Source organism: Coccinella septempunctata, chromosome 2 (genome assembly GCF_907165205.1).
Source record: "Coccinella septempunctata chromosome 2, icCocSept1.1, whole genome shotgun sequence".
NCBI lineage: Eukaryota > Metazoa > Arthropoda > Insecta > Coleoptera > Coccinellidae > Coccinella > Coccinella septempunctata.
The window spans coordinates 26,334,132-26,349,718 of NC_058190.1; the positions used below are offsets into that span (position 1 = coordinate 26,334,132).

General features: G+C 37.8%; 1 protein-coding gene across 1 annotated transcript; it reads left to right on the plus strand.

Annotated features, from left to right (window-relative positions):
* Positions 1 to 5,532: 5,532 nt before the first annotated feature.
* LOC123307424 lies at positions 5,533 to 13,884 on the plus strand. Its single transcript, XM_044889723.1, has 2 exons — positions 5,533 to 5,848; positions 13,512 to 13,884. Exons 1-2 carry the CDS (start codon positions 5,552 to 5,554, stop codon positions 13,773 to 13,775), a joined length of 561 nt encoding a protein of 186 aa, XP_044745658.1. The 5' UTR covers positions 5,533 to 5,551; the 3' UTR covers positions 13,776 to 13,884.
* Positions 13,885 to 15,587: the final 1,703 nt, after the last annotated feature.

The window sequence follows — 15,587 nt, forward strand, 5'->3', positions numbered from 1 at the left end:
ATGACGCCGAGGTGTCCAGAATGACATCCAATAAAACCAAAAAGTTTATACCCTTATACCTGGTAAAAACTCAGAGAAAGGAGATTTTCGAAATAAGACGCCTCTACAATCTCTGCATTGTAGTGGAATCAAAAAGAAGGGCAGAAAATCCAAGCCAATGCTTCAGATGTCAGAGGTACGGACATGCCCAAAACAAGTGCTCTTTTCCATACAGATGCGTCAAATGTTTGGGCAATCATTGCACAAAAGATTGCGAACTTACCAGAAAAGGTGAGGAGAGAAATGCCACATGCGTTCTGTGCGGTGAAGAAGGCCATCCAGCAAGCTACAAAGGATGTAGCGAATTCAAATTTGTTACAAGGAAGAGGAAAACAGGCCAGAAATCGGCTCAGCAGCGCACGATTCCTCTAAAAGTCCAGGAGAAAAAGAAGCCCACCCCCTCCAAAGTAGACGACAAGAAAATAGTTATTTTCCTATCAAGTGCGGAAAGTGATACTTGCCCGCACGAAACTGCCGTTGCCCGAACGATGCGAAGCAGAGTTCGGGTAAGCAGTTGAGTGCGGGCAAGACACTTTACGCAAGAGTTAGGAACAATATTTTTTCTACAAGCGCTTGAAATATATAAATGTATCAATTGCACGATACAGATCATATCTCATTTGATTAATTCATATAAAATGACAGACGTAATTCTGCATTTCGTTACCATGGGTTACTCATCGTTGACGTTCGGTGCATAGAGACATGATAGAATTTAATTTATTCTATAAGATTTGCGTGCGGGAAAAACCCCTGCTAATCCATTCCCGCACGCAAATGCGTGCGGGAAAGAAATAGCAGGCGTTTTTCCCGCACGTTTTGGAAAAGTGACTCTTTGCAACTTGAAATGCGTGCGGGAAAAAGGTTGAACGCGCACGCTTGTAGAAAAAAGAAGTACCCAAACCAGTACAGAAGAAGGAGACACCGAAAATGCCCCAAGCTAAACCTACGATCAACAAAACAAAAGAAAACAGAAAAGTCTCTGAATCCGCCGACGATTTAGACACTTTTACTGAAAAAATTTTCAACAAAATCATGTTGAAAATTGAAAGAGAGATGGAGAAAAAACTCCAAGGAATGTTCAGTAAACTGAAATAATGGAACATACAACTAGGAAAAATTCCCTTAAAATAGTCTCCTGGAACATAAACGGGGTCAGAACTCGAAAACCCGAGATAGAAGAAATAATATCAGAGAGAAAACCTGATATTATAGCCTTACAGGAAACAAGAATACAACCAAATACGCGATTGAATATCATGAATTATGAGATATATAGATGTGACAGAATCGCAAACACTGGGGGAGGTGTTGCCTTACTGGTTAGACGAGATCTGAAACACTATTTTAAATTAAGATCTGACGAGTCACAAATAGAAACAGTGACGATTGTAGCTGAAATAAATCGACAAAGAGTCGAAGTCACATCGGCATATAAAAGACCCCCAAATAACCTATTGGAAGAAGAAATCAACAACTTACTAGATGGAACAAACCCGAAAATCTGCATCGGAGATTTTAATTGCAAATCTCCAGAATGGAACAGCAGGATGGAAAACAGAAATGGCAGAAAACTGAAAGATCTCGCTGAAAAACATGAAGCTATCGTTATTGGACCTGAAGAACCAACGTACCTAGCATTCGGAAATGGATTACCAGATATAATTGATATCGCAATTATGAAAAATATCACTAGAGAATTCTCGATAGAGACCTTGTGGGACGGAACCTCTAACCACAACCCCATCGAATTAACAATAGGAGATGGGCCAAGAAGAGAACTAATGCAAACAAGAGAATACACCGATTGGACGAAATATAGCCATCTGATACAATCGGAGGTAACAGAAATACCGACAATCAACACACCGGAAGACCTAGAAAGAGCAGTTGATAAACTAGAAAAGAATATAATAGATGCCTACAAAAAGAGCACAAAGAAAATAACGAGACCAGCACCGATACATCCACACGGTGATACACCCAGAGAAATCAAAGATCTCATCAGGGAAAATCGGAGGCTAAGAAAAACATACAGGCTCAACAAAACAGATATAAATAAGAGAAATCTAAACCGACACAGCCAAGTTCTAAAAAATGCCCTGAAGGTCATGAGAACAAATAGATGGAACAAAAGAGTTCAAGAACTAAATACTATCGATCATTCTGCATGGAAAATGCAAAAATGTCTGAGAAGAGAAAAGACTAAAATACCACCTCTCCACGGAGAAAGAGGAATGGCATATACGAATATCGATAAAGCAGAAGCACTGGCGGACTCGATAGAAAGAGAATCGAGAATAAATTACAGACCTGATGACGATAATGACGAGCTGGAAGATCTTGTAGAGAACAACGAAGAAGAAATGGACGAACCACCAGTAGACGACAAAATAGAAAAACCAACTTCTCCATTTGAAATAAAAGAGATAATCAGAAGCTTGAAAAATAGAAAAGCTCCCGGAAGTGATAAAATAACGAATGCTATGTTGAAGAAATTACCTAGAAAAGGTATAGCTGCTCTCACAAATATTGCAAACGGTATAATGAGGACTGAACACTATCCGGAAAAGTGGAAAACTGCAGAAGTCATAGTGTTCAACAAAACAGGCAAAGATAAGAAATTCCCCCAAAACTACAGGCCGATAAGTTTATTGTCCGCCCTAGGAAAAGTAGTAGAAAGGGTAATCGCTAGGAGGCTTACAGAAGAAACTGAAAATCTGAATCTCATTCCAGCAGAGCAATTCGGATTCAGAAGAGACCACTCAACTGAACAGCAATTACTGAGACTCACAGAATACATAACAGAAGGATTCCAAAATAAACAAGCAACCGGTCTTGTACTACTAGATGTCGCCAGAGCATTCGACAGAGTATGGCATGAAGGATTGATTTACAAAATGAGATATGCTGGATATTCAATGAAACTGTGCAAGTTGATTAGGAATTATTTGAGGAACAGAAGATTCTACGTGGAAGGAGAAAAGTCCACAACCAGATATATGGAAGCAGGGGTGCCTCAAGGGTCAGTACTTGGGCCGTTACTGTATAACATATATATTCACGATATACCAAAATCTCCAAGGACTATGCTGACACTATATGCCGACGACACAATGTGTGTGCAATGCGACATCGCAAGCCAGAAATTATAGAAGGAATGTTACAAGAAGCTATAGATGAAATAAATGACTGGTGTATTAAATGGAAAATAAAACTCAACGGACAAAAGAGCCAAGCGATATTACTGCAGAAGAGGAGACTAAGAACTACAACAAATCTAGAGGTAGATGGAGAAGAAATCGAATGGAAAAACGAAGCAAAATATTTAGGTATCACCCTAGACAAAGGTCTAACATGGAGAAGCCATATCAAACAAGCCGTTGACAAAACCAAGGCAGCGATGAATATGCTCTACCCGCTGATAGGTAGAAAGAGCCACATGTCAAATGAGACAAAATTGAAAATAATCAAAGCCGTTGCTAGACCGCAACTGACTTATGGATCAGGTGCTTGGGGATTCGCGGCAAAGAGCCATATACAAAGAATTCAGGCAACAGAAAACAAGCTACTACGATGTGCCATAGATGCGCCTTGGTTTGTCAGGAACAAACAGATATATCGAGATTTGAAGTGGGAAACCATCACCGAATTTATGAAGAGGAAAGCTGAAAAGTTATTCGAAACAGCGAAGGAACATCCAAACGAAGAACTCAGGAGACTAGTGGACTACGATCCGGAGGAAGACAGAAGAAGAATGAGAATTTATAAAAGGAGACCGAGAGATCAATTGAGGAGAGATTAAAATGAGTACGACAACTTATTAAAACTATACTAAGAAGAGATATCCGAAATGGACGAACATGAAAACCCTAGCACGACAATGTGCAAGAAGAAATCAACCGATTAAGGGATAAATGGTTTATAGGCAAATGCCCGGAACCAACAAAAAGCAGGTTAGGTTTAGTGGGTCGCGAACTCAGGAGAGTGAGTAACCCCACAGTGTTCCCTAGAATTGGGTTCCTCTGGGCGAGAGATAGAGCCCCGTGTTTTCACAGTCGCAGATTCCCCCTGCTATAAAAAAAAAAAAAAAAAAAAAAAAAAAAAAAAAAAAAAAGCGAGGATTCAGGAGGTGATAGCGGATTGTACATGTGAGAGGGTGGTGACACATAATCCAAGTAAACCTTGGATCAACGATAGGATTCTGAAAGTGGGTCGACTTAAACGAAAATTGTGGTAACGTTTTAGACGTAGCAGATCGTCTCAAGATTTCCGGAACCACCGAGACTACTCCAACCAACTGTCTGAGGCGATTCGAGATGCAAAGAAATCATTTGAACAAAGATTGGTGCAATCCAAAAGTAAAAAGAAATTTTTCAAATATGTACGAAGTTATGTAAATTCATCTGTTAGTCTTCCGGTATTACGTAATGATGATGATACCTTGTTGTCCGACCATAAAATGATCGCAGAAACTTTTGCGGACACCTTTCAAAAGATGTTTTCCACCGAACCTGATACCCCCATGTTTCAGATAAGCGAGCCCAGGAATCACGCTTGCATAAATAATATAAATGTAACCGAAGAACTCGTTCTTGAACACCTTAAAAGTCTTACTGAGGGAAAGGCCCCTGGACTCGATGGCATCACTACGACATTCCTGAAACGTTGTGCATCTGCGATAGCATCACCATTGACCACGATCTACGAGCGTTCCCTGTCAGCTGGTATATTGCCGAAAGCATGGACGCAGTCCTCCGTCACCCCGATTTTCAAAAAAGGCGATAAGTACAGTCCTAAAAACTACAGACCCATTAGCTTAACATCTGCTGTACTCAAGATTTTAGAGAGAATGATTACATCGGAACTGGAAAAGTTTCTGTTGGACACTTCAGTGATACCGCCCGAACAGCATGGTTTTGTACCTGGCAGATCTGTTCTGACGAATCTTTGGAGTAGCGTTGATTCGTGGACTGCAGCTTTAGATAGTAAAACTCCCGTCGATGTAATTTACTTAGATTTCTCGTGTGCGTTTGATAGGGTGCCAATCAGACGACTACTTCATAAGTTGGAACATTATGGAATCCGAGGCGTGCTTTTGCGGTGGATCCATGCATTTCTTTCGGATCGCACATATTCGGTTAAAGTCGGTTCAGGGAGATCTTCCTTCAGATCTGTGAGTAGTGGAGTTCCTCAGGGTTCCGTCCTGGGGCCACTGCTCTTTCTAGTTTATGTATGTGATCTACCTCGTTTGATATCATCTAAGAGTGCATTCTATGCTGATGATGTGAAATTTTATAACTACCCCAATACTAATCGTGATACCCTTCAGGAAGACTGTAATATCATTCAGAGGTGGACGGAGGAATGGCTGTTGCCTCTGAATTTTTCTAAGTGCCGTGTCCTGCATCTGGGTAGTAACAACCCCAAAATGATATACTATCTGGACGGAAATCCGATTGAATCTTGCACATCACATGTTGATTTGGGAGTTTCAATTGATGCTGACTTGATGTGGAGATCGCATATAGTGCGGGTGACGAATAAGGCTAAGAAGTCTCTGTACCTCATTCAGAAATGTTTCAACCGTTGCCATTTTCAAACATTAACATCGCTCTACAAGACGTATATACGCCCCATATTGGAATTCGCCGGTCCAGTATGGCATCCCATATTTGTTCAAGATGCAGATCTGCTGGAGCAGGTGCAACGGAGAGCAACTCGAATCCCATTCGGTATCATAAGACCTGACTACCAAACTCGGCTCGCCATGATGGGATTGGAAACTTTCTCAAGTCGCAGGATGAGGGACCGGTGTGAACTTAGCAACCACTTTCCAGCAGCCACTTCAGATCTAGCGGCCGTTTGACCAGTGGCGTCGGGTACTTTTTTTTTCGCGTACTGTGCTTACTGAAATCGGTATTAGGTCTCGGAGATGAATGAATTCTTTCAAACCCAGTGTGTTTATTCATTACAAGATGATAAATACTATTTGAAAGATTTTTTATTCCAAGAATGTTGAAGTGTCAGTACCAGCCTTAAAATAGATATTCGAAATAAAATCGAAAATAGGTCTAAAAAATGAATAAAGGGTTTGAAATTCGGTGTATGTATTTATAAACTCTCAAAGAACGATATTCCAAGAGCTTTTTCATTTGCAGGACTTGGAAGGGTGAATTTCACCCCCTCTCCTCAGAGTCCACAGAATAAATCGAAAATAGGTCTGAAAAATGAATAAAGGGTTTGAAATTCGGTGTATGTATTTATAAACCCACAACGAACGATATTCCAAGAGCTTTTTCATTTGCAGGACTTGGAAGGGTGAATTTCACCCCCTCTCCTCAGAGTCCACAGAATGAATCGAAAATAGGTCTTAAAAATGAATAAAGGGTTTGAAATTCGGTGTATGCATTTATAAACCCTCAACGAACGATATTCCAAGAGCTTTTTCATTTGCAGGACTTGGAAGGGTGAATTTCACCCCCTCTTCTCAGAGTCCACAGAATAAATCGAAAATAGGTCTGAAAAATGAATAAAGGGTTTGAAATTCGGTGTATGTATTTATAAACCCTCAACGAACGATATTCCAAGAGCTTTTTCATTTGCAGGACTTGGAAGGGTGAATTTCACCCCCTCTTCCCAGAGTCCACAGAATAAATCGAAAATAGGTCTGAAAAATGAATAAAGGGTTTGAAATTCGGTGTATGTATTTATAAACCCACAACGAACGATATTCCAAGAGCTTTTTCATTTGCAGGACTTGGAAGGGTGAATTTCACCCCCTCTCCTCAGAGTCCACAGAATGAATCGAAAATAATAATAATAATAATAATAATAATAATAAATTTATTCATCCTGTAAGACATTATACATGCATAGGACAAGTCAAAATATATAATGATTGAACATTTACAATCTGTCGGAAAAGTATTCACCGACAGTGTAATAACATTTTACATAAAGTGTATCTTTAATTGCTTTCCTAAATTCCTTGAGACTAAGCGACTGTACACCACTTGGAAGGTGATTAAAAAGCTTCATACTCATATACAAGGGTGACATTTCAAACTTAGCACAGTTCTGTGCTTGGGTAAAGACATAATTCTAAAATTTCTGGTGTTATAACTATGAAATGTTGTGAGTTTTGTGATATGATTTTCATTTTCTTTCGCATACAAAAGACACCGGAAGATGAATATAGATGCAACAGTCAAAATATTGTTATCCTTAAAGTAAGGTCTGCATGAAGTTCGAGGTGGAATGTTGAACATCATGCGCAGAATCCGTTTTTGGGCTATAAACACTCTACAAACATCAGATGAATTGCCCCATAACATTATATTGTAAGAAATGTGACTGTACACAAGGCTGTAGTATACATTCATCAAAGACTGTAGGGGAATTAAGTTTCTAACTCTACTCATAGCATAAAAGGAGCTATTCAGCTTTTTGCAAACAGAATGTACATGCGAGCACCACTTCAAGTTCTGATCAAGATAGATTCCCAAAAATCTTGCACTTTCTTTAGCTTCTATAACATAATCCCGAGCATAATCCGAAAACCGTAAAGTTAATTTATTGAGACCATCAGTTCTATTTTGGAAGTGGATGCATTCAGTTTTGCTGATATTAATTATTATATTATTTTTACGGCACCAGTCTACAAAACACTGCAGCAAGAGTTGACATAATGTCTGTAATTCTTCGAACGTCTTGGCACTGATCACAACTGAGGTATCATCAGCAAACAAGACCAATCTTAAAATGTTCAGGAATAAATTGAAATCTGTATGACCTGATAACAAAAATAGCATGTTCTTCAAATTTACAGGTAAATCATTAATAAATAACAAAAAAAGAAGTGGTCCGAGTACGGACCCCTGTGGTACACCTAGATTAATATTCTCTTCTTGCGAAAAAGATTCATTAACCTTGACAAGTATGATTCTACTTACTAGATAACTTCGAAGCCATGTTAGAAATATGCCTCTGAAACCAATGTTATAACATTTATCAATGATGAACTCGACGGAGAGGCTATCGAAAGCCCTTGATAAATCAAAAAAAAGTCCGGCTACGAATAAGTCTTTGTCGAGGCAACCATGTACAAACTCGACGAAAGATAAAGCTGCCGTGTGAGTCGAGCGACCTGATCTGAAGCCGTGTTGGGCGGTGTCCAATATATTGTATTTGTCTAAATAGTTCATCATTCGACTGAAAACAATTCTCTCAAAAACCTTCGAGAAGACGCTAAGGATGGAGATTGGTCGGTAATTAGCAATATCATGTACATCATTTTTTTTGTAAATGGGCAAAACTATGGCTTTCTTCAAAAGATTGGGAAATACGCCTGAGCTTATTGACAGATTCATTATATGGGCGAAATGGGGTGCGATTTCAGTTCCTATCTTCTTCAGTACACGCGCAGAAATATTATCTATTCCAGAACACTTGCTATTTTTTAAATTATTAATCACATCAATCACCTCATGATCCAGAATTGGTTGAAAGAAGAAGTTAAAGTTCAGGATTGATGAGGTTGTGCAAGCACTGGACAAGCTAGAGCGATAATATTCGCGCAGGGCATTCTCAGTAACTGAGGAAAAAAACTCAGCAAAAATAACCGCCAGATCTTCAGGGTCAGCATGAGTTGTTCCATCAATAATCAACTCAATAGGTTTACAGGTTTTCATTGTCCGGCCAGTGTGGGAATTCACGATACTCCACACTGTTTTGTTTCGGTTGTCAGAAGTTTCAAGAAGGTTACTATAATATCTGAATTTTGTTTTCCTGATTAGTGACTTGTATGAGGATTTGGCTTTCCTATAATTTTCATAATTGGCTTGACATTTCATTTGAGTATACAGCCAATAAAGATTATTCAAATTACGTTTTGCCAAGTGTACAGCAGGAGTGATCCATAATTTGTCATAATAAGCACGATATGAACATTCAATTGATGGGCAAAATCTCTGGAAACCATCCTCAATAAGTGACATGAATACACCAAAGCATACATCCACATCAAGCGAAGAATAAACATGACGAAAATCACAATTTTTGATAAAATGATTTAAATTGTCGAGATTTTGCGGGCTCAGATCCCTGACCAATTTGTTTGAGATAGAATTTTTAGGCATGAAAGTCATCGGTAACTTGAGTGACAGAACTCTATGGTCGCTGATGTGAGCCTCATAAACCTCAGCAGATTTAGGAGAATCCACACTGGTCAAGATGTAATCAATCTTAGAAATGGATGTGTGGCCAGTAACATTTTTAAAAACTCTAGTGGGAGCATCCGATGAGATATATAGGTTATAACATTGAAGTAAATCTAAAAATAAAATACGATTTGGACATTCCTCATCCAAAAAATCTACATTCAGATCTCCGCAAACAAGTAATATGTCACCTGATTTTGAAATGTGATCAAGTGTGTACGAAAAATGCTTGATGAAAGATTCAAAATTTCCTGCACAAGGTCGATATATACTAAGAATAACATATCTACACTTTTTAGTCTCTACTATAGTTCCACATACTTCGAACACCATTTCTTCAGAGTATCTTGACACGGATAATGACTTTGTAGGTATATTCTCTTTTACATAGATCAACGATCCTCCATGTAACCTGTTGGGACGGCAATATGAGTCAGCTTGAACATATCCGGGAATGATCATTGTTCCAACACTTTCAGGAACACACCAATGCTCAGCAATACTGACAATGTCCGGCTCCTTTTCCTTGAAGAGAACCTCAAGAATATCCAGTTTATTGGACAGACACTGAACGTTGATTTGAGATATCGCTAGTTCTTCTCTAATTCGTGTGGGGACAGCAAGTTTTTCTGTACCATTCGGTCCGTTGGACGATAGGCTTTCCTTGGTTGAAAAAATCGATTTATACTAGCCTTGTTTGGCCAATTCGAACCATCGAGTGCTTTCTCATACTCTGAGCTTGGAATGAGAACTTTGAACGAGGAGTAGCTATCCGGAAATTTAGACTTGAGTTTCTCACATTTTACTTCTGAGAAATTACCTTTTAGGAACTTTTGAAGATCTTCAGCCGTGGTTTCCGGTTTCAGATTAGAAACATGGAGAGCCTTAAATTTTTCTATGCCTTCCACAGAAGAATCACCAGATCCACTACCGATAACCAGAGAACGGTTTCGCTTAGTAAACTTCCGACGAGAAACAAGCTTCCAGTCATCTCCCCTACTCTCTGAACTCTGCGAGTTCGGTACATTATTAATTTTAACAACATCAGAATAGGTATTCGCATCAGAAACTCGTTGTAAATTACCATGGGATGAATCGGTTAGGGTATTCAAAAAGGTTCTCGAATTTGAAGTTTTGGAGTTGGCCGAATTCAATTTGGATCTACTAATTACGCTCTTGTCTCCCGTACTCAAAGGTGGAATATATGTAGGTACTTCATTATCTGCATTGTTACCAGATGAAATCGTGTTGATTTCTTTCTTAAGGTGTTCGATTTCATTGTTCTTATCGATAACAATAGATTCGAGGGAAGAAATTTTGAATTTGAGTAAACAATTGTTCTCAATCAATAATGATTTCTCTGCTTCCAATTCCATAATTATCTTGAGTAGAAGTTCTTGATGCGTAGATTCATTCGTAATACACCTACCAATTGTATCCGACATTGGGGATACGTCACAGGTACTGGATTCACTTTGATTTGCTATGACTTCGTCGCAACATCTTTTAATTCTGTTGGCACAACCAGGGTGATAAACTTTAGTACAGATTTTGCACTTCACAATATTTTTAGCTATAGATCGCTTACAGATACCGCATTCAGGAATCGATATCTGCAGAGACTCGCTGACACCTTTCTTGATCGACGACATGATATCGAATGACGACATGATATCGAATAGGTCTTAAAAATGAATAAAGGGTTTGAAATTCGGTGTATGTATTTATAAACCCTCAACGAACGATATTCCAAGAGCTTTTTCATTTGCAGGACTTGGAAGGGTGAATTTCACCCCCTCTCCTCAGAGTCCACAGAATAAATCGAAAATAGGTCTTAAAAATGAATAAAGGGTTTGAAATTCGGTGTATGTATTTATAAACCCTCAACGAACGATACTCCAAGAGCTTTTTCATTTGCAGGACTTGGAAGGGTGAATTTCACCCCCTCTCCTCAGAGTCCACAGAATGAACCGAAAATAGGTCTTAAAAATGAATAAAGGGTTTGATATTCGGTTTATGTATTTATGAACCCTCAAGGAACCATATTCCAAGAGCTTTTTCATTTGCAGGACTTGGAAGGGTGAATTTCACCCCCTCTTCTCAGAGTCCACAGAATAAATCGAAAATAGGTCTGAAAAATGAATAAAGGGTTTGAAATTCGGTGTATGTATTTATAAACCCACAACGAACGATATTCCAAGAGCTTTTTCATTTGCAGGACTTGGAAGGGTGAATTTCACCCCCTCTCCTCAGAGTCCACAGAATAAATCGAAAATAGGTCTGAAAAATGAATAATTATGTTTATAAATACATACACCGAATTTCAAACCCTTTATTCATTTTTAAGACCTATTTTCGATTTATTCTGTGGACTCTGAGGAGAGGGGGTGAAATTCACCCTTCCAAGTCCTGCAAATGAAAAAGCTCTTGCAATATCGTTCCTTTAGAGTTTATAGATACATACATACACCGAATTTCAAACCCTTTATTCATTTTTGAGACCTATTTTCAATGTTTTTTTTTTATTATTAGAAATAGGGGTGAAATTCACCCTTCCAAGTCCTGCAAATGAAAAAGCTCTTGGAATATGGTTCCTTGAGGGTTCATAAATACATACACCGAATTTCAAACCCTTTATTCATTTTTAAGACCTATTTTCGATGTTTTTTTCATTATTAGAAATAGGGGTGAAATTCACCCTTCCAAGTCCTGCAAATGAAAAAGCTCTTGGAATATCGTTCGTTGTGGATTTATAAATACATACACCAAATTTCAAACCCTTTATTCATTTTTCAGACCTATTTTCGATTTATTCTGTGGACTCTGAGAAGAGGGGGTGAAATTCACCCTTCCAAGTCCTGCAAATGAAAAAGCTCTTGGAATATGGTTCCTTGAGGGTTTATAAATACATACACCGAATTTCAAACCCTTTATTCATTTTTGAGACCTATTTTCAATGTTTTTTTTTATTATTAGAAATAGGGGTGAAATTCACCCTTCCAAGTCCTGCAAATGAAAAAGCTCTTGGAATATGGTTCCTTGAGGGTTCATAAATACATACACCGAATTTCAAACCCTTTATTCATTTTTAAGACCTATTTTCGATTTATTATGTGGACTCTGACAAGAGGGGGTGAAATTCACCCTTCCAAGTCCTGCAAATGAAAAAGCTCTTGGAATATCGTTCGTTGTGGGTTTATAAATACATACACCGAATTTCAAACCCTTTATTCATTTTTAAGACCTATTTTCGATGTTTTCATTATTAGAAATAGGGGTGAAATTCACCCTTCCAAGTCCTGCAAATAAAAAAGCTCTTGGAATATCGTTCGTTGTGGGTTTATAAATACATACACCGAATTTCAAACCCTTTATTCATTTTTCAGACCTATTTTCGATTTATTCTGTGGACTCTGACAAGAGGGGGTGAAATTCACCCTTCCAAGTCCTGCAAATGAAAGAGCTCTTGGAATATCGTTCGTTGTGGGTTTATAAATACTTACACCGAATTTCAAACCCTTTATTCATTTTTCAGACCTATTTTCGATTTATTCTGTGGACTCTGAGAAGAGGGGGTGAAATTCACCCTTCCAAGTCCTGCAAATGAAAAAGCTCTTGGAATATGGTTCCTTGAGGGTTTATAAATACATACACCGAATTTCAAACCCTTTATCTATTTTCGAGACCTATTTTCAATTTTTTTTTTATTATTAGAAATAGGGGTGAAATTCACCCTTCCAAGTCCTGCAAATGAAAAAGCTCCTGGAATATGGTTCCTTGAGGGTTCATAAATACATACACCGAATTTCAAACCCTTTATTAATTTTTAAGACCTATTTTCGATTTATTCTGTGGACTCTGAGGAGAGGGGGTGAAATTCACCCTTCCAAGTCCTGCAAATGAAAAAGCTCTTGGAATATCGTTCTTTGAGAGTTTATAAATACATACACCGAATTTCGAACCCTTTATTCATTTTTTAGACCTATTTCGATTTTATTTCGTATATCCATTTTAAGGCTGGTACTGACACTTCAACATTCTTGGAATAAAAAATCTTTCAAATAGTATTTATCATCTTGTAATGAATAAACACACTGGGTTTGAAAGAATTCATTCATCTCCGAGACCTAATACCGATTTCAGTAAGCACAGTACGCGAAAAAAAAAGTACCCGACGCCACTGGTCAAACGGCCGCTAGATCTGAAGTGGCTGCTGGAAAGTGGCTGCTAAGTTCACACCGGTGGATGAAGGGAGATATGCTGACCACGTTTAGAGCTTTGAAGGGGTTTTTCGGTGTTGACATGTCTGGTCTATTTTCATTAAACAGAGGTAATCTAAGGGGACACGGATACAAGCTGAGTAGGGAACGATTTTTCACCAGAAGCAGAGAGAATTTCTTGAGCAACAGGGTATTTCGGGTATGGAATATGTTGCCCCACAGTGTCGTCAACGCCCCTAGTGTCAACAGCTTCAAAAACAGATGGGACGCATGGAGCTCCGGTAGATACTTGTGACCAGTTAGAAGTGCGTGTTTCATTTTCAGTGGAGGACTTAGTTTTCTTTTATATGGACAGTATTTCGTTAATTTAATTTAATCTAATTTTTTTTTCCGAATTCACAAGCATGAGCCTATGAGGATAACCTATATAGGTTATCCTCAACTCTAATTATAATGATAATAATAATAATAATAATAATATTGGTCGATATAGTTGAAAACTTTTTCATTTTCGGTGTATTCAACGGGAAGACTCTAATTTAAATCTGATTTTATAATTTGTAGGGGACTATATTTTAGAGAAGAATGAGTGGAATTATTGTAACTTAAAAGTGCTCTATTCAATTTTTCTCTTAAACTCAAATTTTTATCTTCAATGACCCTGATTTGTTCAATTAATATTGAGTGAAATATCTCAACAATGGAATTCGATGTAGTATTGTAGTTGGTCACGTAGTGAATTTCGATATTATGAATGGATGCGAATTCTTGGAATAAAGCATTCTTGAATTCCGTTCCGTTGTCTGTCGTAATTTTCCTAGGAGTTCCGTGATCAGAGAAATAGCGAATACAACATTCTACGATTTCTGCTGCCGTTTTGCTTTTCAGAATGAAACACTGTCCATGCCTTGAAAATGAATCGATCAATGTTAGACAGGGTGTTTTCGCAATGTTGATTGCGAATCAGCGTATAAGTGTTCGAAAGGCTTTTCACCGATTGGATTTTGTTTGAAGATCAGTTTATTTGGTTGGCGTTCATATTTTTGACGTTGACAGATGTCACAACTGTTAACATAACGTTGGACTTTCAATAACATATTTGGAAAATAGAATTTTTTCTTGAGGCTTTCCACATTTTCTTGAATACCTCGATGTGTGGTTTTGGTTTCATGGTACAGTTTGATTTTTTCCATTTGATCTTCATCGTTTTCTATGTCTTCCAGCAATGTGTTTGAAATTTTAAACTTAAAACTTCCTGAATTAAATAGTTTTTGTGAATACTGAATAAATGATGTTTCGATATTTTTATTTTGAAAGAAAATTCCATATGTCTTATCGGGGACTATGAATTCTTTTAGGAATTGCGTGAATTGACTTTCTTCTGAAATAGTTACATTTAGCCTAAATTTTGATTGATTAGGTAATTTTACTTTGGTGACCTTGAAGTTATTGCCGCTTTTAATGATAATTTGGTATTGGAATGCATTAATTGCTCGTTCGGTGTAGGGAATTTCTAAAATTGGATCTTCTTCATTAGAATGTACCGTTTCCGCATCTGAATTTTCATCTGGGTTAATTGCAATTGATTCGTCGAAATCTTCTTTTCCTAAGTTAAGATCTTCATGTGATATTTGTGGCATTATTGATTCTAAATCTGATAACAATTGTTGTTCTTTTTCGGTAATATTAAATTCATCGATTTTAATCCTGGAAAGAGCATCCGCGTTATTATTGACACCTTTATGGTATGGGGTATCTGTATCGTTTAACATACACTGGATTATCATCAATAGTTCGAATATTATGCTTGATTTTATTTGTGAAATTTATAGGTTGTCCTGGTAACCGTAAAACGGATTTGTTACTTTACAGAATTTTTGTCAATTGATTTTTCAAGTTTCCATTCAAATGACTTGAGTCTATAGGCAGATTTTCACGCGGTTTTACTTGTTGTAAATGGAGTTCGTGGGAAACAATTCCATTGGTTAATATTCTGTTTTTTGAATCTAAATTGAGTTGTACGTCTTTCATCAAATTATATCCTATCACACCATCGTATTGGGGATGAAATTTATAGACAAAAAATGGGTAGGTTGTATCATAACCG

What these genes read in the sequence shown, in the direction of transcription:
- LOC123307424 (XM_044889723.1), top strand. Translation starts at nt 5,552, where the DNA reads ATGTGGAGATCGCATATAGTGCGGGTGACGAATAAGGCTAAGAAGTCT. An exon ending in TCTCAAGTCGCAGGATGAGG is followed by an intron (nt 5,849 to 13,511) that starts GACCGGTGTGAA and finishes CGGTGGATGAAG; the next exon opens with GGAGATATGCTGACCACGTT.